General features: G+C 37.1%; 1 protein-coding gene and 1 pseudogene across 1 annotated transcript in view; one reads left to right on the top strand and one right to left on the bottom strand.

Moving 5' to 3' along the window:
* The window catches only part of ERICH1 (glutamate rich 1), an 84,512-nt gene that overhangs the window by 41,133 nt on the left and 18,753 nt on the right, over positions 1-24,626 (bottom strand). The window contains exon 3 of the mRNA XM_063313895.1: positions 16,019-16,159. Coding sequence (XP_063169965.1) covers positions 16,019-16,159 — 141 coding nt within the window. The remainder of the gene's footprint in view (positions 1-16,018; positions 16,160-24,626) is intronic.
* Positions 23,060-23,166, top strand: LOC134488734 (U2 spliceosomal RNA; annotated as a pseudogene).

The raw sequence follows: 24,626 nt of genomic DNA, 5'->3' as shown, positions 1-24,626 counted from the left end.
GAAAAGGGAACGCGAGGTACAGCAATCTTGGTTTGAGGGATGGTTTAATATCTCCCCTTGGCTCACCACACTTATTTCGGCTATTGTTGGCCCTTTGATTTTGATTCTTATTATCTGTGCTATTGGTCCTTGTATATTTGGGAAACTTATAGCATTTTTGAAACGTCGCCTGCTGGCCATAGACACCGACATTACAAAGATCAATTTGCTGCTCAAAATCGAGGCTGATGCGAGGCTCTCCTCGGAAAAACAATCCCTACTGGCGCTCTCCTCTGATTCGGATGATTCAGGGGAAGAGTTTCCGCTCAAAGACGAAGGACCTCAAGATCCCATGTGTCACCGAGCCCTGGACTCGGAGGAGGTTTAGCCCCCGGAGACACAGGAATCAAAGGTCTGTAAACAAATAAAAACAGAGGAGATGTTGTAGTATCGGCTGAGGCAGTTGCAGAAAATCCCAGGGTGTTGCAGAAAATCCCAGGGTGTTGCAGAAAATCCCAGGGTGTTAGCAGCAAACAGTAATGCACATAGATAGCAAGCAAAGTATTGGCTAAGATATAACTTCCTTGTATCATTATCCCTCCCTATGATGTCACTTCCTTGCCTGTTCAATAAAAGGGAGGTGCGCAATTGTTCTGGGCTCTCTCCCGCCTAAACGAACCGTTGTGCCAGTGTCATTCTTCCCGTGAGGAGCCCGCCCGGTCGGACCAGGCCGGTTGCGCCATCACCTGTTGGCAACACATCCCGCAGAGGACCCGCAACGCCACAGGAAACTAACAGAAAAAAGTGTACAGTGCAATATAACAATAATGTTAAAGGAAGAAAGGGCCTGGAAATCTGTATCATAAAACAACTCTTTTAAAAAGTTGACCAAATTGCTCAAAAGTCATCTTTGACCATTTTTCTAAAAATGACTAATTAAAATATTGACAAACAATATCAACAATCCATTGCTACAAACTACCATATATACTTGTGTATAAGCCTATTCATGGATAAGCCGGCCCTTGAATGTTTAAGTAAAATACCATGAAAAGTGTGCAAAACTTTTAAAATTTAAAAATTTGAGGATCTGCTATCAGTGGATGGGCTTATCTGCGAGGATATACAGGGAATATAAGTACTTTTAAAAAGTATTACTGTATATAGTAGTGGATAAGCCTAAATGTAGAATCTGTAGATAAGCCGAACCCCATTTTTGGGGTGTATTTTGGCACCTAAAATTCTCAGCTTATCCATGAATATATATAGTAAATATATATTTGCCTTTCACTTTTGTATAATAATTCTTTTGGCCTTTCCCCCATATTCCATAGTTCTTGATGTTTTGATAGATCTGATAGAGACATGAATTTATGGAGATCTGTCTTGGTACAGGTAGTCCTTTCTTAACAATGATAATTGGGACCAGCAGCTCTGTCGCTAAATGATGCAGTTGTAAAGCATCCTGCAGTCACATGATCGCTATTTGTGACCTCCTGCCAGCTTCCTGATTGACTTTGCATGTTGAAGCTGCCAGTGAAGGTCGCAAATGGTGATAGCGTGACCACAGGACGCTGTGACCATCATAACTGCAAGCTGGTTGCCAAATGCCCGAATCGCAATCACATGACCGCGGAGATGCTGTGATGGCCGTAACTGCGAGGAACAGTCTTAAGTTTCCCTTGTTCAGTGCTGTTGTAACTTCAAACACTCACTGAACCCGATTTTGGGGGTGTATTTTGGCACCTCATTCAATGAGGACTACCTGTAGTATGTGATAAATGTCTGTATGTCTAGAAACTAAAAACCTGGTAGGTAAAGGTAAAGGTTTCCCTTGACGTAAAGTCCAGTCGAATCCGACCCTAGGGGGCGGTGCTCATCTCCGTTTCTAAGCCTTGGAGCCGGCGTTATCATAGATGGGAAGACGTAGATAATATGAACTGAACCAAAATTCAGTACCCTCATTAACTCTGTATTATTTCTGCTTATTTGCTTTTTTAAAAAAGAACAATATAAAGAACGTTGGAATGCTTTAATTACATGTAATGCCTACAGCTTGTGGCTCAAAATTCTTCCTATTTCTATATAAGGCTTTTACAGCTCCATTTCTCCTTGAATAATTTTTCAAGCTCCTGCTTGAACTTTTGTACTACTTTCAGCTATCCTGTTCATAAATGTAACACTTACAAACTAGAAAACTCAAAGTTCAGCTTAGTTCAAGTTATATAATGACTGATGGTACGAAGAATCTTGACAGGAAAGCTACAAATCCGTCAGGCTGCTAGAGATGCTTAGCAAAGTAACTAAGCACATGTTCTACCTTAAAGTCATAGACTTCTACATTTTCACATTTCAGAGGGGAAAGTCACAGCCAAAATGCTGCTCAAACAGAAGATGGTGAAGCCAAACCTGATTGTCCCAATTTTGCAAACATTTTGCATCTTAAACCATGACTGTCTGGATGACAGATTTTAGTTACGGACTTCAATCTAGTATAGCCATAGAGAAGAATGTGGCGCTGAAATGGTTGTACTACTTTCAATTGCAGATAAGGAATATAATTTTATTTTTTGTTAATTTGTCTGTATATCCTGCCTTTTCTCCTGGTTAAATCTTCATGCCAAAAACCTTTTGCAAGTAAAAACAAGAGAAGATTAGTGTATCATAACAAAGGTTCTGGCCATGCTCGTCTTTTATTGGAGGGTGGTTTTTCAGTAGTGCACATTTCATGTATTGTTTGAAAAGATGCAATCTATTTTATCACTTTGGCTATCTCATTTTTATGTTACTGTGCTGTGCCAGTTACATTAAAAAATACAGTATTATTGTGCTCTGATCTTTCCAATTTTTGTCTTTCAATTTTTTAACGTGGCTAGGATTTGTGCATGTCTTTTGAAGTACCTTAATTAGGATATCACTATATAATGGTATATTCTTGCCCAAACAAATTTATAATACAAGGATCACCAAAGCATATTTACAAATGTAAATGAATATTTCTGTCATCTTTGTCTTCCATTTCTAGCTGGTAAACAATTTGATTAACTGCCCTACTACCCAGTGGACTGAACAAGATGACACTACTCATTTTTATCAAATGTGCCAAAGACAGCTGAAATTGCCTACTGCTTAACAGTAATTTATTTGCTTCTATTTGCAGTACATTGGTGTCAGAGGAATTCATTTGTTTATCCTATGAAAATGACTTGTGGAATGAGATCTTAAGAATCATTAAGTATTGGGATAGAAGAGCAACGAACCCTCCATTGTTCACTTCCGAAACCAGTATGTCCAATTTCCAAGTACCGTATTATGATTATCACAGATTCCATAAAACCAAAGATTCTGAAGCCAAACCTGACTATTCCAATTTTGCAAACATCTCATTGACTCTAGAATACGCCTCATCAAATCTATACGGCAAAATCATGCATTCAAATGTTTATATGTTTTTAAATCAAGTCAGGTTGAGAATCCATTCATGTATCAATCTAACTTTTAGGGTACATTTAAAAGTGCATCAGGAATAGGCAATCTGATGTCCTCCTGTTGCCAGGATCCTGAGATGCCGTGGCAGGATCCAAGATGTGGACAAGATGGAGAAGGGAGGACGCAGAATAGAGAAGATTTACTCCTGTGAAGCCTTCTGCCAAAGTAACCAATTACCTCCAGCTTAATTAGCCACTTCTTTCTATTACACAACTTTCCTTCCAAGTGCTATCAAACCATCTCAAAGTTAATCCACTTTCTTCATCGGATGGAGTCAAAATGTTCAATGTAAAAAGCATCCAATCAACCTGAGGAATCAGGCTGTGGATACGGCATGATGTGAGTAGAGGAATATGTGCATCTTCATGGCTTTTTATGGGGACCTTTGGAAAACCAACAATATTCTGCCTGCAACCCCTCATTGTTTCCCCTTTTTGCAAGTGGTCTGCTGTTGCTACGACAACAGGAAGCCTGCAGCAAATCTACAGGGGAGAAAAGGAATATGAGGCAAAAAAGACGAAGGTGGTGGCAGCTGGTGGATGAGAAGGGCAGGGAGAAGAAAAAGTGAGGGAAGAATTGAAAGGTATCTTTAGGAAAAGCACACATACCATATTTCTTGCAATGATGTCATGAACTTTGTACTGCTCATAAAGGACACAGACATAGACACACATGAATCTACCTTTTGGGGCAAAACATCACAATGTGAAACAGTCAATGAATTTTCTCCTAGTGAAACCCTGAGGTTTATTATATATAGGGCTGCATCCATACAAGATTTCCAGCATGTATTCCAGATATCCCTGTCCCTGTCCCTTCCTCATATGCATGGTCAGAAGTAGAGGAAACAAATGACTCTGTATACCTTAAAAGAATGTTTACTGGAAATGGAAAAAGGAATTGGGAAATTTTAAGACATGCAAATGTTGGCAGAAAGATAGTAGAGGATCTGTTGCGAATATTTGTTGGGAAAAAAAGGCTCTTTATAAGAACAAAGTTCTGCCCATTTTGTGATATAGCAGTGAGATGTGGATATATCAGGAAAAACACAGAACTACGTTGAATGCTATGGGAATTAAAAAGCATGTATAGTAAATCAAAAAGAAATAGAATCAAGAATGAATGGGTGATAAATGAACATGGGCTGAATTTAAAGTGAGTGACTAGCAAAGTACGCTGAAGAGGTTCTGTCATATAGAGAGAGTAAATGAGGACCAAATAGCAAATCAACAGCAATAACAAAAGAAATATTTTTTAAAAAGAAGTTTGAATGGGTTAAGAGGAAGATGAAGAACAAGAAAGGCATGGCTCTATGGGATTGATGGTATCCTCAAAAACACAGAGGTAAGAATTTTGAGAAACAAAATGCAATATATGAATCAGAGTACTGTATGGATGTAGCAGAAACAACAATGGCTTGCAAGGGTGGAATGGTATGAAGAGATATTGTATAGTGAATGGCATTGGCATAAATCAGTTTTCACTGTGTTTCCTTTCCTTTTTCTTATCTCTTGTCTTTAACTTCTTTGTTTTACTATTCTTACTCTTTTTCTGGACTCTGCATAAACATTGCTTACAAAAGGGATGGCACAATGAATATGTTTGTATATATGCATGCGTGAATAACAACAACAAAAAGGTTCAATTCAGGTGTTGTAGAAATGAAGACTAGGACGCTAGGGTCTTCATTCAGGAAAAGAGTTTAATATGCGCATAGGTTCAGACAAGCTCATGCTTCAAATTCTGAACCCCGAAGGTACGGGGTCCTACTTCTTTTATACCCCCCCATTGGGTGATTATACAGCATAGACTAAGTGTCAACTTAGAGATATATGATATAACTTCAAAAGCAAGCCGTGTGAAACAAGCCTGGAGGAGCTGGTGAGCTTCCTCCCCGTTCCTTATCTTTTCTCACCTAGTTGCTACAGAATACACATACATTCTTGTTTCTTATCTGCCCTTTCGGCTCTTCCCCACATACCACGCTTGCAACAGATAGCTTACTTGCAATAGACAATTGCCTGATGAAAGGGCTTTAGTTCTTTGTTGTTTCCTTGACCCTAATTCCAATTCCACCTCACAGGCATTAATCAATAAAAGGAAATGTAGGGGAATCAACTACTAAAAACTAACACTTGTCTTTAAATACCACTGCAGTGAGTAGAAAGCAGGGAAGTTGCTTAGACTACCAAATTTAAGTTAACATTTAATTGAAATTACATTCACTGGAAGTTCTTGAATTGAAAATGAAAATATTTTTATTGAAAATATCTCTCTTTCTCTCATGCCACACCACACCCATTTTATAGCTTTAAAGTGGATTATGGAGCAATCAATGATAAAATAGATTATACCGTTTAAACATATGACTTAGCAGTCATGACTAGCGGAGCAGAAGCATAATGAGATGTCAAACATCAGGATGAATAAAAATGTTCTCAGTATGTGCTTAAAATGAAATAAAGCTCTCATGTGCTTCATTTTTTAGGAGGAAGGTATTTTATAGAGCAAGGAGCAAACAGAAAAAGGTCTTCCTCCTGGCTGAGACTAAATTAAAATCAACAGAATGTGGCACCATCAGAAGAGCCTGTGCTAATAATTGATGGAAATTGAGCCAATCTATTCAGGAGGAGGGATTCTCTTAAATACCTTGCTCCCAAGTTGTTTTGGACCTTAGGGGTTAATACTGAAGTTGTAACTAGGCCCAACAGCAAATCTACACTGGGCCAGTTCTTTCAGCAATAGTGTTATACAGCAGTTAGTTAGGTACAGCTCATTAAGTGACTGCTGAATTTCGTTTTACTGGCAGCTTCTGGATCATGCATATGGGCAGTCCCCCATCAAAGCACATTAAGGCAACTATTGGTTTCTAGCCCCAAACTACTAATGTCTATATTAGACTAGCCTTACATTTAGAGGAACAACAAAGCATTTCACCCCACATTCTCTCCCTCCCTCCCTCCCTCTCTATATATGAAAAAGAATTTTGTACAGGATTAAAAACTACAGAAACGTAAAGAGAAAATTGAAAAGATAAAAAAAGTAAAAAATGATAAAAGAGAAAGAGAAAACGAAAGAGAAGAAAAAGAAAAACATTTAAAGAAGCAACTTCCGATCTTCTTTGCAGCAGTTACAAACATGGTTATTACCATATTTCATCACATATTCTCAATTAAAAAGTAGCTTGGAAGACAAATCAATTTCTGGTAGACTGTCTTAGTAGCACTTTAAATGTTTAAATGATTTTATATTTTTCTGCTATTGTTTTAATTTCATTTTGCTGTAGTACTAGGTATGATTTTGTACGATATTTGGTAAGTGCATTATTGTTTTCTTGAATAGTATTCCAAGTAATTCAGAAAACTAAAGAAATGACAGATCCAAGTCTTGGTAGACACAGTTAACATTATCTAACATTAACAATTTGCTCTTTTAGAAACCCTGAACGTCATAAACAATATTTTTAGGGTTTGGAATACCAAGCCTTGTGCATTCTGGTTAGTGGACCCTGTAATCAACTGGTTGCTAGGGAGCATTTATTTCCGGACACATATTTGTCTGTAGGATGCCATTAAGTGTTCCTTGTGCTGTAATCTTTCAGGAAGAGATCACTCACTGACTACTTATAAACTACTGAACTTCAGAGTTGATCTGCAGTAATGGATTTTCCTACTTGTCACTCTCACACTGTGGTGTATTTAAAGTTCTAGAATTCTCAGACCCAATATTTCGTTTTTATTCAAATGGATTAGCATTAGAGTTAGCATTGCAAACAGCAGCAACTTGATTTATTTTTAGTAAAACACATAGTATGTATAGCAGTAAGTCTGTGCAGAGCTTTCAGAAGGGATAACCTACAAAACATGTTGTGCAAGCAAAGGATCCCTCCTTGAAGTAATAAAGCAATCACATCCTCAGACGACTCAGAACAGCTACTCTAAAAGCTGTTCCCAGTTGCTTCTGCGTGTACGTACATGTACGGACAACACTTTTGCTGGAATCCTGTATTTTTAATCAACCCTGTATTTTTAATCAGACATTACATAATAAGTACAAATAGCAAGGTCAATACTCTGAAAACATTCATGCCTCTCCTTGATTTACTGAAATACTGTATTCTACCATAGCCATGACTACTAAGGCAGAAACTTTTTTAACTACAGCACCATCCATATTTTAAAAACACTTAGAGTCGTATTCCTATAAAATACCATCTCCAGATTTCTGTGCTGGCCTGGCATTACTTCTATTTTATGCACAGACTGAGCACACAGCTAATGCTATATAAATGCGAAACATCAGATGGAATAATAGCAGCAATCACTGTATACAATTGGCTCAGTCTTATTTGAATGCTGAAAAGACACAGTGCACACTGTGTTATGAGTAGACATTAGAACAGTAAGAGTCAAAATTCTATCAAGAAGAAAGCAAAAAGTAAAATAATAACTACTAACAATAAAGGACAAAATAATTAAGGAAACTTTGTACAATGGTAGGATAAACCACACGCAAACAAGGGGAAAGAAGGGGAACTGCTGAATGATAATTAATATTTTAGAACAGAGAAAATAGCAATTTTTTTTGCACAGACTGCTAACATTTATATGTAATCACATGTACATTTTAAATCTTTTAAAAGTAGAAACCATAAACGGCAACAAGAATCCAAAGATAGTGGTTCAGAAAATAATGCCAAAGATTTCATAAATAACATTAAATTTAGCACCAGCAAAATTATTCACTGCAGTTCTCTGCATATACGTGAGAATCCAGTAATGAGGTACAAATCAAAGTTTTAAAAAATATGTATAATTACTTGGAAGTGACTAATCAAAATATGAGATTCAAGTAAGGTGATTTTGTATTCTTCACCAAAACTTCCAAAACAATTTACTAAATTAAGGTGAATGTACTGGTTGATGCATTTATTTATTTAAATTTTATCCAGCTGCAGTCTCATGACTCTCTGTGATTATAATATCACAATGAAAACAACAGAATTAAAACAATATACTATCCAATCACAAAAACAAAAACAAAGCAGGAGAGAAAAATAATCAAAGGAGGTGGTACAGGTAATGTTAGTGAAAAACTCTTCAAAAAACTCTTCAAAAAATAGTTGTAGCTGTAATCTCTATCCCTAAATATCTGACTTTTTTAACACTAGAGAATCCTGATTTATTTTCTAATATATTCTGAATATTTTGTGACGTATTTATCATTTTCGTTTTTTGTTTATTTATTTTGAAACCAGCTAATTCTCCATATTCTTGTAGCGTTTTTAATAAGTAGTCAAGAGATGTTAGTGGATTTTGTAGGGTAATAACTAAATCATCTGCGAACGCTCTTAATTTATATATTTCTTGTTTTACCTTTATTCCCTCAATCTGATTTTCCTTTCTAATATTCTCTGTTAAGACTTCCAAAACCAATATGAATAGTAAGGGGGAGAGTGGACAACTCTGCCTGGTACCTTTTTCTATTACGCATTCTTGTGTTGTATCTTCGTTTATCACAATTTTGGCTTTTTGGAATGTATAGATTGCTTTGACTGCCTTTATAAATGAGTTGCCGAAATCCATAAATTCCAAGGTTTTAAGCATAAAATTCCAGTTTAAATTGTCAAAGGCTTTTTCTGTGTCTAAAAAGAGTAGCATAATCTGTTTTTCATTATGAATTTGGGCAACTCTATTGTATTTATGATAGTCCTTATGTTATCTTTTGTGTGTCTTCGGGGTAGGAATCCACTTTGGTCATGATCAGTTATTTCTTGTAATATAATTTTTAATCTTTCAGTTAGAATTAATGTAAATATTTTGTAGTCATTATTCAGTAGCGAAATAGGCCTATAATTTCTACATAGTGTCGGATCCTGTTTCTCTTTCGGAATCAATATAATATTCGTCTCAGACCAAGATTGAGGTATTGGATTTCCTGATACAATCATATTCAATAAATCCTTAGATGGTAGTAGTATTTGATCTTGGAAATATTTATAGTATACTGCAGAAAAACCATCTGGTCCTGGGGCTTTGCCTGTTTTCAGTTTTCTAATAGCATCTATAATTTCCTGTGTTGTAATGGGGTTGTTAATTGTTGCTTTTTGTTCTTTAGTTAGTTTCTTTAAATGGTGTTTTAGCAAATAGTTTTCAATTTTGTCAATTGATATTTGTTTCTTATATAAATTTGTAAAAAAGTTATAAAATGCCTTAATTTTTTCATTGTCAACTAATTCTTCCTCATTTTCTCGAATTTTGGTAATGGTTTTTTTTCCCTTATCTTTTCTGAATTTATATGCCAACCATTTACCCGCTTTATTAGCATGTTCGAAGTTTCTTTGTTTGATATATCTCAGTTTCCTTTCAACTTCATCTGTTGTAAGTATTTTTAATTGTTGCAAAATTTTTATTTGGCGATTTATTTCCTCATCAGATGGCTTTAATTGGAGCTCTTTTTCTTTTAACTTAATTTGATCTGAAATTATTTGAGTTTTTTGTTGTGCTTTCCTTTTCAAACACCTGTTTTGATACATAAAGAACCCTCTCATATAGGCCTTACTAGTATCCCACACAGTACCAATACTTACTTCTTTATTTAGATTCCATTCAAAGAATTCCTTTAGTTTCTTTCTGCAATCTTCTACAAATTCTTTATTTCTCAGCAAAGTTTCATTTAATCTCCACCTATAATTTTTTGGGTGGAGTTTTATGCTCAATTGAATTGGGTTATGGTCTGAGAAGGATCTGGGGAGGGTTGTTACATCAGAGATTTTATTTGCCAGATTTTTAGATAGCCATATCATATCAGTCCTGGAGAATGATTTGAATCTATCTGAGTAGAAGGTATAATCTCTGGCCAAGCCATTTTTATGTCTCCAGGCATCTACAATTGCCAAATTTTCAGTCATATCAAAAAAAGACTGAGGTAATTTTCCTTGATTTTTTAAAATTTGTTGTTCAGACTTTCTATCAATGATAGGTAAAGTAACCCCATTCCAATCTCCCATCATAATCCAATTATTATAGGGGAGTTCAGAAAGCACATTAAGTAAATTTTGATAAAAAATTTTCTGATTATCATTCGGGGCATATACTCCAAACACTAATACTTTAAGGCTTGGCAGTTCCACTTCTAATATTATATATCTTCCATTTTTGTCAGCACTTATCAATTTAGAGTTTAAATGAGACTTTGCATATATTACAATTCCATTTGGGTTTTTTTTCACTTGCTGCTATAAATTCATTTCCTAATTTCTTGTTTATCATATTTATCATCTTTTTTAGCAATGTGTGTTTCCTGAAGACATATAATATCTTGTTTCAATTTATATAAATAATGAAAAACTTTTTTCCTTTTAACTGGGGAGTTGACTCCATTTATGTTCCAGGAGAGGCATTTTAGTTCATTCATTTGAGAGAAGTATTGTAAACTCTTTAGAGCTAGAAGCTAATTCTTCTACACTGGGGTCTTCAGAACCTAGACACTTTCCTTTACTTTCTTTACTTTTAAATCTGTCACTCCCCTCTGCATCTGTTTCCAGATCTTTATGTTTTTTAAGAAATTCCTGCGCGTTTGAGATAGTATTCAATTTGTATCTTCGTTGTTTAAACATAACATTAACTCCCTCCAGAATTTCCCATCTGAAGGGAATTTTATTTCTTTTTAAGACATCAGTAAGAAAAAAGTATTATCTTCTCTTTTTAAGTATTTTCAGTGGTATGTCCTTCAGTATCATGATTTCCTCTCCTTCAGTATTAATTTTTTTACCATAAGAGGCCTGTATTATCAATTCTTTTGTCCTCTTGCAAATTCAATTATTATGTCTCTTGGTTTCCTATGAACCTTTGCATATTTCGAGTTAACTCTATATATTTTTTCTATATTTTCTTCTAATTTTTCTTCATCCCAGTCAATTAAATTGGCAAGCATTTGAATCACTATTTCTCTAATTTCTGGCTTTTTTTTTTCTGGTACTCCTCTAAGCCTAATACAGTATTCTTTTTCTTTTAACTCTAACAAAGTTAAACGGTCTAATTCAGTGTCCTTTTCCCATTCTAATTTCTCCACTCTTTCTTTTACTTCTTGGATATCTGCTTTTATAATTTCGTCCATTGTCTCTAACTTATGGTCTAATCTTTTCTCAAAGCCATCAATTTTCTCCTCCAATAAATGAGTTAAATTTTGAGTGATGTTTTGAATTGTTTTCTGTGTAAAGTCTTCAAACATGGCTTTCAACCATTCACCTTCCCTCGCTTCTGAGCCTCTCCTAATCTGTCTTCTTGTATTCATTTTGTTTGTAAATATCCTTAATTTTTTAGCTTATCTTAACTATTAATCCTAATACACTATTTGTTTATATGTTACAATATACAATATCTATTTCTACTTACACAGTACAAAATATGCTTAAGTATTTATATAAAGCTATAGTATATTACAATATGGTGTGAATTAATTAAATAAATCAGTTTTCCCCTTATCGCAGCAAGGACTTATAATAAAGATTTTCCCCCACAATCGTAAAGTTTTTTTTTTCTCCCCTACTTAGGAAGTTTCTTCTTTTTTCTTTATTTAGTCAGTAATTATTGTTCCTTTCATCGAAGTGAAGGGGGCAGCAGAATTGCCTAGAAAGCTAGGCTACTCACGCAGGCTCTACAGTTCTTGCTTCCTGGCTTCCCGACTGCTCTTTTACGGCGAAAGTGAAAGTGACAAGAAGAAAGTTAAAGCTTTCGCCTGCCGCTCCAAAGCTGCTGAAGCTTTTCGTCGGCAGAGCTCTTCTTCCAGTGCTGCCTCCGTGGTTTGCCTGTCTCTCCGACTCCGCAAAGCCACCTTCGTCCTGTGTTGTAGATGAGAATATTCTCGAGCTCTCACATCGCTCATCCTGCCACCATACTCCTTCACCCCCCACGCAAAGAAACGGTTCTTGAGTAGATGCATGTTAAGAATCACTTCAGCAAGGAAGATTTTGCTAATGCATCTCACGGAGAAATGCTCTTTTAATCACTCTCTACTATGATTTTAAAGGAGCATTGCCTAATCCTCCAGCTGTTTTGCATTACTACTCCCAATATTCTCAGCCAGCCCTCTGGGGAATCCTCCATGGGTGCACAGAGCCAGGAATTTACTTCTCAATTTGTAAAATGTTGACTAAAGAAATTAAGAGAACACCGGAACTCTATTTATTGGGCATCATGGACAAGGATTTGGAACATGAACATGGAAAACTTTTACGATATTTGATCACCGCAGCTAGAATTACGTATGCATCAAAGTGGAAGGAAGAACTGACCCTCTCAGTGGAAGAATGGACATTTAAATCCCTGGATCTGGCGCAGATGGCAAAACTTACGGACCAGCTAAATGATAAAAATGTGGAAGATTTTCAAAATGACTGGACCCCCTTCTTCAACTATGTAGAATCGACCCAAAAATTAACATAAATGTGTAAAACATATGAATATAATACAAGATGTAAATATTATGTATTTGACTTATATAATCTCAATAGAACTGTAGAATTATTGTAACCAAATTAGTGAATTGTGAAAAGAAATTATTTAGTTAAGGTATAAATTTGTATTTCTTAGGGGGTTAGAAATCCATTTTTCTTTTAAACCTCTTCTTCTCTTTCTTCTTTCCCCTTTCCTTTTTTCTTTCTCTTGTTTTTGCATTTTATGTTTATTGTTGATTTGTCATTTTATGTTTGTATTATTTGTGTAAATAATTTAATAAAGACTATTTAAAAAAACATAGGGCATTTTTTAAATAATTTCCTAAAAATTATCAGGGCAGGGGCCAATCTGATCCCAGGGAGGAACCCCTTCTAAAGTGTCAATGCTGTGCTGGAGAAGTGGTGCCTTCTACCTTCTGCTTCTGTGACTTCCCAGAAACGTAGACTACAAGGAGCCCCCACCCCTGCCCCTGTGTGATCTAACAGGCTGGGCAAAATCCAGTTGGAGGAGGTTGTCCTGGAGGTCCCACATTAGATGTAAAGTTTCACTTTCTCCATTATACAGCTCTGTTCTGGGGCAGGCAACCTTTTTAAAGTTCTTCTTGAGAAGTTTACAACTCCAATGGTGAGTGGGAACAATCAAACAGTACATTATACCTTAATCAAGGAACTATTAACTCAGTCAATCAACCAAACAGCAAACAACAACCCAAACGAGGAACTCCCAAGGAGAGAACAACACCTCCACCAACACAAGCAGGACAAACCAAGGTATATAAACAGAGAGCAAGTCCCACTCCCTTTTCACACTGAAGATGTTGCCTACTCTGGCAATGAAACGTCTGCAAGAAAACAACAAGGCTCAGAGAGCACCAAGGACTCCACAGTTCAACTCTGAGCTACAAATATTCTCTTTGATTGGTGCTAATTCCTTTGTCAAATTCTTCACTTCTCATTTCATAAACCAGAGAGTATGCCTTTATCCTAAAAAAAAAACTTATAATGAACAGAGAACCAAAATACATTGAAACAGCCAGAGTCCAGAATTAAACAGCTTGAAGTGATAAGTTATTGATTTAACTATCTGCATTAGATGGCCAATTTGTTAAATGCTGCCCAGATACTGAATCTCAGAGAAAAAACATCAGTGGACTTACTAAAATGTTTTAAAAAGATGCTAATGAAAATGAGGATCCTAATTTTTCTTTTAAATTAAGCAAATTATTCTAATGTTTCTTGCAACCCTGCTATTATTTCTTTCACTATCTATGACATGTTTTAAAGCAGCCTTTTCAACATGGTGCCTTCCATAAGTGCTGCACTACAGCAACACAGCAATAAAATACAAATTATAAGCCAGGCCAAACAAGACTTAATGCCAAGATTAAAGAAATAAACAATCTCCTCATAATTATAATGTTAATTATAATCTTCTCTACTAACGTAATAATAAAATTGGAAAAAATGGAAAATCCTAGGAAAATGTGCAGCCAGATAATACCGAAATTAATTCCCTTTGATGTTCCTTTTCTTCTTGGCCTCCAGTTAGGCAATCTGACATCTGACAGTTAGGCAGTCTGAATGAATCTTCCATTCTGTCTGACCTATAAAAACTTGCCCATGTAAAATGGTAACCAACTGGGTGCAGAGATGTGCAATATCCAGTCTTGCAACATGTTCCTATAGTTTTAGCTATATACGTAGTTATATACATGCCATAACACTGGCACCTATTTATTTACCTATCTGGCATTTTTCTTAAGAGTACCTACCCAGAGGCAGTCACAATATGATGCGGGTCTTCCTAGCATGAGAAACCTCCTCCCTACAAAGTTTCATGGTGCCCAAAAGGTCATGGCTGAACTGAACACCACATAGTTACCATTCAAAGGGGTACTCACCTTCCACAAACTGTTTCTTTCATAAAATTCTATGAGGAGAGAGAGACTGATGTAGACTTATTTGCCCATAAGCAATCCTTAAATGGGGAAAGGTAACTGCTACATATGCATAAAATATATTTAATTTCCACTAGAGTTGACAGGAGTTTACATGCCTATTGCATTGAAACTGCGCTTCTTAAAGGAATTCTTGGAGTTTTGATAAAGTTAACACCTATCTTTCTATATAGATTGTTAAGAATGTTAACACAAATAATATATTTTTTCTGCTGTTCAGTCAGTCTCTTCTTAATACAAATAGGAAAACATATCACATTAATTTGTATTATGAAACGTAGAGGAATGCGTCACACCTATTTGAAACTCTATGTATGGAATTAAGCTTCATACTGAATCCAAATTATTTAATGTTTTGATTTCCCCCAAATCCACTCTTTCCATTCTTATGCAAACAATTATTTAGTTAAGGATACCTCATTTGATATATTTGAAATGCTTGTAGCATGTAGATTCACCCTTTGTTAATATTTACAGCAGTACAAAGAACAAAATGAGCAGTGGCTTCATTTCCCTCCCTCCAAAATCAAAATTCAACTAAATTTAAGCCCAGTAATGCTTAATTAAGCTGATAACAGTAACCAAAGACTGCTAAAAATAAGAATCAACTCAAATTAATAGACATTATGAATACATTTCCTGTATTGAACTGTCCCTGAGATATGTAGTTTTCTGTGTACCAAGAATGAAATTCATTTGGATATTCAGAAATATGACACAAGCATATATAAAAAATACTTGACAATAAATCCTAGAAATACACAAGAGGCTTGTAGAACTGGAGCTTCTAACACAGCCCCCCAAAACACACCTGTTTAACATGTATTGTGGTCTGCCAACTCACAAAACTTGTTACTTTTTACTATTAAAGCACTATAATGAGCTTCCTGCATGTACAAAGTTAACATACCATGAAAAACATTTCACTGTCCAAACAATTATTCAGAGAGCTGCGCATCTGTCTGGGATGTTTCAGTCTGGATTCCTGCACTGATTTTAGGATGATTTTCTGTTCATATGATTGTACATCTAAGCAAACACTTACTTCACACATGGTTGTACATGCTTGTAAACTGATGTAGCTCTCCATTTACCTGGAGCTTACACATTTAAGCACTGACCGCTTTTGTCTTACCTGGAGCACTAGTGTTACTGTCCTCAGGACCACTTTCAGAGTTTCTTGTACTGTTTTCATTAGTAGTGACCGGAACATAATCTTCAGGAGGCAGAGCCACGGTGTACATTCTTCTTGAAGGCAGAATCACACTTGTTTTATCTAGGAGAGCATAAATAGAAAAATGAGGAAGGGGAGTTGTGCTATGGTACAGAAGACTTACGGGAGCTGTCTACTAGAGCTATGCAGTGAACTGGATTCTAAGAACAGTTTGCAAGTAGCCACACTTACTGCATTACTCAGCAACTCACTAAAGAAGCCTGTGTGTCTGCTCCTTTTAGGTAGCCTAGACCAGGAAGCAGACTCCACAAGGACTACTGGAACTCTATCTTATTGTTGCAAGGTATAACAACAGAATCTTAAAAGCTTGACAAAGTTTCTCTCTTCCCCCTCTTACGCCAAACAGAATCAAGGCAGGGCAATCTTGAGTTTCTTCCTCACCCCCTCCTCTCTTTCAGGGCTAAAATGATGTTGATACAACCAACCTTGCATTCCTTCTTCAAGGTTATGTCTGTACTCTTTTACACCATGTGGCTGCCACTCTGCTATACCAGAAAAAGGCCTCTTTTAATGTAAAGAGATGCTGGCAGGTCCAACACAAATGCCATACATCTTCTAAATCACCTTTTTCACTTTGAATCTAAATCGCTCCATGGCCCTATTGTCTACTTTGTTTTGAAGAACAGAGGGGTGTTTTGCCCTTACCTACAATAAGAACTGAATGGAGCAGCAGGTAGGCTGACTGACTACCAACTCTTCTGTTCACAGAAGATGAATAGATTCCCTTCTTGATGGTATTTTTTATTAATTTTATTTAAATGATTTATATGGCAACCCATCTCAGCACAGTGACTCTCTGGTGCCCAACAATACATAAAAACATGTCAAAAACATAACACAAAAGTAAAAGCAATAACCTAAATATCTAGATACCATCCCCCAAAGCATAACAGACATATACAATACAATGCAACTGAAGTTCCTAATAACGTGTCTGGGGGGAAAAATAATCAGCCGTACACACTGGACTCAACTACCATCTTGCCCAAAGCTTAAAGGAAAAACCAGGTCCAAGGCTCTATGGAAGGCAAAGAGGGTTGGAGCCATCCAAATCTCAGGAAGATGTTGTTCCAGATCCTGAAACAAAGAAAGCATGCCTCCTGGTCCCTTTTAGATGATGTTGTTTCATGTATGGGACCTGGAGTATGTTGATTCTGCTCAATCTGGTGGAAGAAGCAGATTAGAGACAGGCAGTCCTGCAAACAACCTGGCTGTGTGCCATGCAGGACTTTACAGGTGATAACCAGGATCTTGAATTACACCTAGAAGCCTAGTGGGAGCCACAGCAGCTCATGAAACAATGGTGCACTAAGAACTGTGTGTGTCGCTGCATTGTGGACCAGTGGCCGCCCCATGTAGGGTGCATCATAGCAGCCCAACCAGGAAATGATTAAGACATGAGTGACCATGAGCAGAGCCTCCCAATCTGGGAAAGGGCACAATTGGTGCACAAAATGGATTTGTGCAAAAGTCTTCCTGTTCCTCAAGCAGGTGCCATGAGTCCGACAGAACCCCCAAATTGTGCACCAACTCAGTCTAGTGGAATGTCACCCATCTAGAGTTAAAGATGGAAAAACTCCAGATCCAGGGATCCTAAAACCCACAGCCGCTCAGTCTTGCTGGAGTTAAGCTAAAGCCTGTTCATCCCCTTTTCTATTCAAATGTTTTTAATAGTGAATGGCATTTTGGAGAAGCACTGTAAGTTGTAGAGGTCCATCAAGTATCAGTCCATATGGATATCTTTATGCAATGTGGAAGCTACATCAATTTAATATCTGCCAAGATGCATCCTTCCCCAGTTCTATGTTGAGGTGGAAGGCAAACTATGGATACATGCAATCTAATATGCAAAACCTTGCAGATATGTAAGGCTGAACAAATCCTTCAAAAAAGTGATTTGCAACAAACAGGAGCACTTGCAAATCAATAAAGCAGCATCACCTTTTGCATTTTGTATGCTGTTCCTATTTTGCTCTGCTAGGGGAAAAAAGTGAAGAAAGATGGCTGTGTAACCCTTTGGGTTCAATTCCAAAAAAGTGTTTGTGTATGTGTCTTTTCCCAAGATCATATAGCAACCTCCAAACTGATTTTCCCACATCTTAGGAAAATATATGGTTGCTTTAAAGAGTTCCAGATAGGTACTATATGCAACTCCCACCCCAGACACATCAATGGAACTGAAGTACCTCATAGCCTTAGCATGCATGCACATGTATGCAGAGACAACTGTGGATAACTTAGGAAGCAGCCTCAGAAGCCTGGATGTGGCTGCTTTAATGATTCAAAGAGTGGTGCTTTGTATGCACTGTTGCACATCATGAAGCATCTATAAAGATTTGTAGGCAGAGCCGTACAATCATTATGGTTATTTTAGTGTGTATATAACCATCATCAGTATTTTTATCAATAATTATTCACCTGATCTTCAGCCCACTTACAGTGCATTAGTGATTTCCCTGCTTTTGACAATGCTGGAGTTTACACTGAAAGCCACTGGGGTTAGCGGTTAAGGTCCTAGTTTAGGAGCAGGGAAACCTAGTCCTGCCTTAAACACAAAAGCCAGCTGGGTAACCTTAAGGCCATTCATTCTCCATTAGCCCTAGGCAAGGGCAAATCACTTTTGAAAATACTGCCTGGGAATCTATGCGGTTGTCAGGATTCACCTCTTACTCAACACTCACCCCTCCCCCGCCAAAGTTTAAACTACTACCCTATGATCTGTAGGATAAATTCATTAAAAAGTGGAATAATTCTCACAGAGCAAAAGAGGAAACAGAAGCAGCATTGCTCATAAGCAATTATATGGTATTACTGAAAAGCCTTTTGATAAACTTTAATAGAACTTGACTACACTTGCCAATGCAATCATGGCATTATCTTGATTTTCAATATGAGAAATTTAATGTAGACTAATGAACAGCTATTCCCACATGTATTATTGTGACAGGCTCCACACGGGGTTGGTGTCCACTGGCTTTTTAAAGAAAAATACTGATGTTCCTGAATATAGATCCTATAGATTACTAAGGGAACTCTATTATTTCAGCCCACTTTCTTGAGCACATAAGAAGAAATCAGGATATTTCATGAGAAACAGAGGCTCTTCTCAGCTTTTTTTTTAAAAAAAGCACCAACCAATTTCCCTTTTCTCCAAATACTTTTAATTACTAATGGAAAGCATTCCCTTGTTAGAGGTCAAAGAGAACAGAGAAAAATAATGCAGTAAGATGCAACTGATTAATCATGCAATCTGAACAGACAGACATCAAGCTAAAAATTAATTGAAACTATTCAGGAAATTCATTTCCCTCAATTCAGGCTAAACTGTCCCTCAAACTGTCAAGTCCTGAGGTTGATTTCTCCTTCCACTGTTGATTAATAATGAGGTGTTAATCAGTGCTGGAATTAATGAGAAGAAATGTGAAAGATGCTCAGGGAGTTAAAAGCTCTTGGACAATACTGGGATTTTTTCTAAAAAAAAAATGTAACTCTTACATGGGCCATCTTAATTTCCTGCAGAAATTCTTATTCATAAATGTAAATGTAAAAAGTTTGCAGGAGACATACTGCAAACTCCCCATAGCCTTGACACAGTTTTCCAAATTATTAATGTGGTGCTCTTATACAGGGGTAAACAACGATGTCCCAGGGCCTCATGTAGCCCTCAAAACTTTCCATAAGCTGGAATCAATATGGCTACTGAATAGTTAATTTTATTTTTAAGTATGTTTGCATGTCAGTTACATTAAGTTTAGTTTTTGCTTGGTCCTGCCTTCCTCAACTTCCAAAACGTTGAGCTTGCTTGCTGTTGTGCTTGGAGAGGTTTACAGATGAAGTAATTCCCATTCTTGAAGACTTTACGTTCCAGATTTCCAGATGTGCTTTTGCAGAGGGCAGATTGTCCTGCTGTGTCATTTGCATAAGGAATAAATAATACACTGCAGAAATGCAGTCATGTTCCTGGTTCAGAAAGCATTTCCATGTGTCCTGCTTCAAAGAATGCAACATTCTCTGTGAAGGGATGCCACTCAACATCCCAGTTCCAAGACAAGAGTCATGATGAGGAAGGACAGAGTCTTGAAGATACCCATCCATAGCACCTACTAGGACAGTGTTTCTCAACTTTGGCAAATTTAAGATACGTGGATATGTGGACTGCAACTCCGAATTCCCCAGCCACCATGCTGGTTGGGGAATTCTGGGAGTTGAAGTCCATACAAGTTGCCAAGGTTGAAAAACACTGTAGGAGATTGAAATGCATATTACTCATTAAGTTCCTATTAGAGTACATATGTACAGAAATTATATAATTTTTTTAAAATTTGCAGTAACATATAAACTAGCAAGTGCAATCCTGACCTATCCTGCTCTTTGATTATTCGTTTTTTTTTTCTTTTTGAGTGTTTGGCAACTCAACCCAGCTTTGATTAAGGGTTCCATTTGTGTGTCTACTAGGGTAACAGTAGGAGTAAGTACTGGTGCAGCAAGTCAAAAGCAGGTTATCAGCAGACCCAGCTCTAGCTAGCAAATAATTTCTTGCTGGACCAGACCAAAATAAGAGCCTGCTCCCTGCATTCCCAGCTTATTAATCCTAAAACGCTGTGGTGCCTTTTAAGCCTGCTATCCACTGTGCGTGATCACATTTTGCTACATACTAGGTCTGGCAAAGCATTTGAAAGAAGTACTCTGCAATGAGTGGGAGGGCAAACAAAGCACTTCTTCTTTGTTTGCCCTCCCACTCATTGCAGAGTACTTCTTCTAAGATTATAGGACTTTGCAGAGTCCTATAATCACAAACAAAGCTTTATTATGGCCTTTAAGCCAGAAAACACTATACAGAAACACATACACCTAAAATATAGATATGAATAAAATGTAGGCATAAAATACAGTAAAATAGCATTATTAATATAATACAAATAATACAAATACTAGTGGCAATCACCAAGATTAGCACTAATCTTCAGTCATAGGTAGCACAAATAAAACAAATAAAGGCACAGAATTGGGCAACCTGAGAAGATACAGCACTTCAGAGTTGTGGTCAGATAGAAGAAGCAACAAATAAGGATCGTACTCTTTACCAAGGTATTGGAAAGGGATAGATGACTTTCAATCATTCTCCCCAAGAAAACAACAGAGGAGCACGTGGCTCAGGGACTCCACAGGTCCATCTCCATATGGGCATATGTGCTGCTATACAGGGATATTTTATGAGGCCCCCACAGGATTGTGGAGGGTAAAGCATCCAACCTGGCCAAGGTGAAGGCTCAGTGAAACTTCAGAGTTAGAATGGAGGAGAGATAGGACAAATGGCACATGCCTATTTGAAAAAAAATCACAGACTATGGGGTTGGATACTAGGTTTAGACTGGTCTGGAAATCAATATTCCAGATATACTGCTTAAGATGATTCCTGGCATTTTCAAACCGTAATGGACAAAGGCTATCCAAAGAGAGACCTAAAGACTGGAGTTTGCTATTAGCTCTTGTAACCAGGTTGATTTAAAATGGTCTCTGAGAACCAGTAGGGCCAGACACCCATGGAAACCGTTAACCAGAAAATAATGAGATAGTACCAGTCTCTGGCACCCACAGAAACCAAACCTTTCTCTAATCATAAGACAGCATTCTTCATGCACCAGGAAATGCAAGGACGGCTCTTATAAACTTGGACGGGACAGCTTCCAGGGGATTAAATTTTGTAAAAGTATGGAACTGAACACCATAAAGAAGCTGAGAAATAACCTTAGCAAGAAAGACCGTGCAAGTTGCAGAAATAAATTGTGCTCCTTTTGAATAGAAAAATCTCCAAACAGCTGAAGAACTATGTTGAGCAACACTGGCCCAATAGGAGAAATGTGTGTTCCAAGATAAGGAAGGCTGGAATTGCACCCCAATATATTCATAAATATGCACCTACTCTATGGGGGCCCTGTTAATTTGCCATTTATGCATCCTATAGTTATGCTGTACAAAAACTAACCCGTTAGTTATTTGATAATTTATTACAAATTGTTCTTTTAGGCAAAAGGAAGCCAGTGCCTTCTCATTTACACCTGTGAGACAGACAAGATTATTATATTGTCTGCATATGAGCAGACTGACAGCCTGATCTGTTGAAATAATATAAGTAGGAGGCTAGAATGCAACCTTGCCTTACCCCACTTTGGGTGATAACAGCTCCAGAAAGATACCCCCAGGAGAAACATCTGACTCTCAACTAAATGTTAGAATAAAGACTCTGGATAAGAAGGAGCAACCTTTTATCCACTGAGGATCCCTGAAGTTTTCCCCATAGTCTCTCCATTGGAATCAAATCGAGAGATGATTTGAAATCCAAAATGGCTACAGAAAGGGTTCCTTTGGAAAGTAAGGTATATTTTATGCTGCAGAACTGCACAATGATCCAAGGTTGAATGGTCCCCTCTAAATCCTGCCTGCTCCCCAGCAAGGAGTTTCACTTTGGACCCAATCCAATACTTTTAAATAAATGTATTTTGCATATAGCTTGCTTATTGTACTAAGCAAGCTAATAGGCCTGTAACTAGCAGGTTCTAGACTATTTCCTTTATTCTTTCAGAAAGGGGTGACAATGGCCTCATTCTACTCAGACAGAAAACAAGCTGTGCTGTGAATATAACTAAATAAATCAACCAGCACTGGAGCCCACCAATCTTTATTCTCCTTTAGTAACTCTGGGGGATGAAATCACCTCCAAGAGCTTTCCCAGGTTTCAGTTGCATGATGAGATCCTTAGTCTTAGCTAAAGACAGAGGTGGCCATTTGGGAGGTACATTACAATGGGGAACCACCAATGAGTTATTTGGTAGTTCTAAGTGGAATGTTGTCTGAAAGCAATTCTCCCAAATATCTGCAGGTATTTAAAAGTTAGGACATGAACATCTACCCATAGAAGAGCAGTTGACAAGGCACCAGAACCAGGCATCTTGGCCTTTTGGCTAAGATCAAGTGTAGTATCTGTTCTTAAAATGTATAACTTGTTGCTAATACAATTTGTATTAGGGCTATGATTGATGTTATCCATTTTTTGATTGGCTACATAGGTACTATGTTTTTCTAGCCTTTTACTCTTTTCCACTTTTTTTCATTAGTGTTTTTTGTCACCACTGTCTCTCATGAAACAGAAGTTCAAAGATATGGGGTTATAGACCTGATCCTCTAAGGGGCTGATGTGACAACCATGACCTTGATGTATGGCATCAACTTGTGCTGTCTGTGAACGATGAGATTATTGTTCCACACATCCTCACAGTTGCCCTTTGTCACCAGAAACTAGACTTTTGTCTTCATACAATGGTAAATATTTATAAAGAGAAGAACTGGTCAGACACCAGAAATGCATAATTTGAGAAAACAGAAGGCTTGGGCTATAATCTTTGCACATATACCTCAGAATAAATACTATTGAACTAAGGCTTACTTCCAGGAGAAAATGCCTTTGCTAATTTCTCATGGCACATAGTGTAGAAATTGTTAAACCTATGTATAAATGAGAATCAAGTAGCTCTACTCCCCCATCCCTTACTGACTCAAGAGATTTTGCCTAGATTATCATCTGACAATGCTTAGGAAGATCTACGCAACAGAAACTGAAAGTTAAAAGCAGCAGTTCATTGATCCAAACCATAAAATTATGGCTTCAGAAGATAATGAATAATCAACAGTCATATTGATAGTTATGTCATGTTAACATAATCATCCAACAGAAGACAAATTCTTGATGGAAAGGCATTTAAAATGTCATATTCTACTGTGCAAAGTAATAATTACAGTCTGTTGCTCCTTCTTGCCACAGTAATTAACTGCTAAAATGAATTGTTTAATCAGTCTGCAGAAGTTGTTTATTCCAATATTGCACTGCCAAAGAGTGTCTCATGAATATGTATAGACAATATTTGCTTTGCTTGCCAATGTATCTCCAACACTCAGTCCTTAAAATCACAGACATTTTTAATACAAGACAAGCAAAATTTTGTTAAGGCAGTGTGTGCAAATGGTAGCTTTAAACTGCTAGCATTCCTGAACTGGCAAAGAAGTACATCTGTTCTTATAAATCAACACAAGTAAAGGAATTTAGAAAGAACCCACATTACATTTAAAATACCACATTAAAAACAAACAAGAGTTTATTGCAACCTCAGATTATTGATTCTAGCAATGTATCTGCCACTTTAGAGAAATATTACTAATATAAGGTATGTAAAAGAAGATATTACTCTTTCTCACCAATTCTGAATTATTATCTAGTAATAAATTATGATCCTTCTACCTATTCATTATGGGGCACATTTCAGATTTTATAGTAAATATGCTCCTTTTCTATGTTGAATGTGCATTACTGTCATGTCCACTGTTTCAATGTGCACTGTACATCGTAACATTTCACATGCCATGGTGCTGACGCGTGTTTCTGTTGGGAGGGAGCTGCTGTGAAACCTCGTGCCAAGCTCTGTATCTATGTTCATTACAATGGAATGTGTTTGGG

This window comes from Candoia aspera, chromosome 1, assembly GCF_035149785.1.
Source record: "Candoia aspera isolate rCanAsp1 chromosome 1, rCanAsp1.hap2, whole genome shotgun sequence".
In the NCBI taxonomy this organism is placed as follows: domain Eukaryota; kingdom Metazoa; phylum Chordata; class Lepidosauria; order Squamata; family Boidae; genus Candoia; species Candoia aspera.
This window is presented reverse-complemented; position numbering and strand designations above follow the sequence as displayed.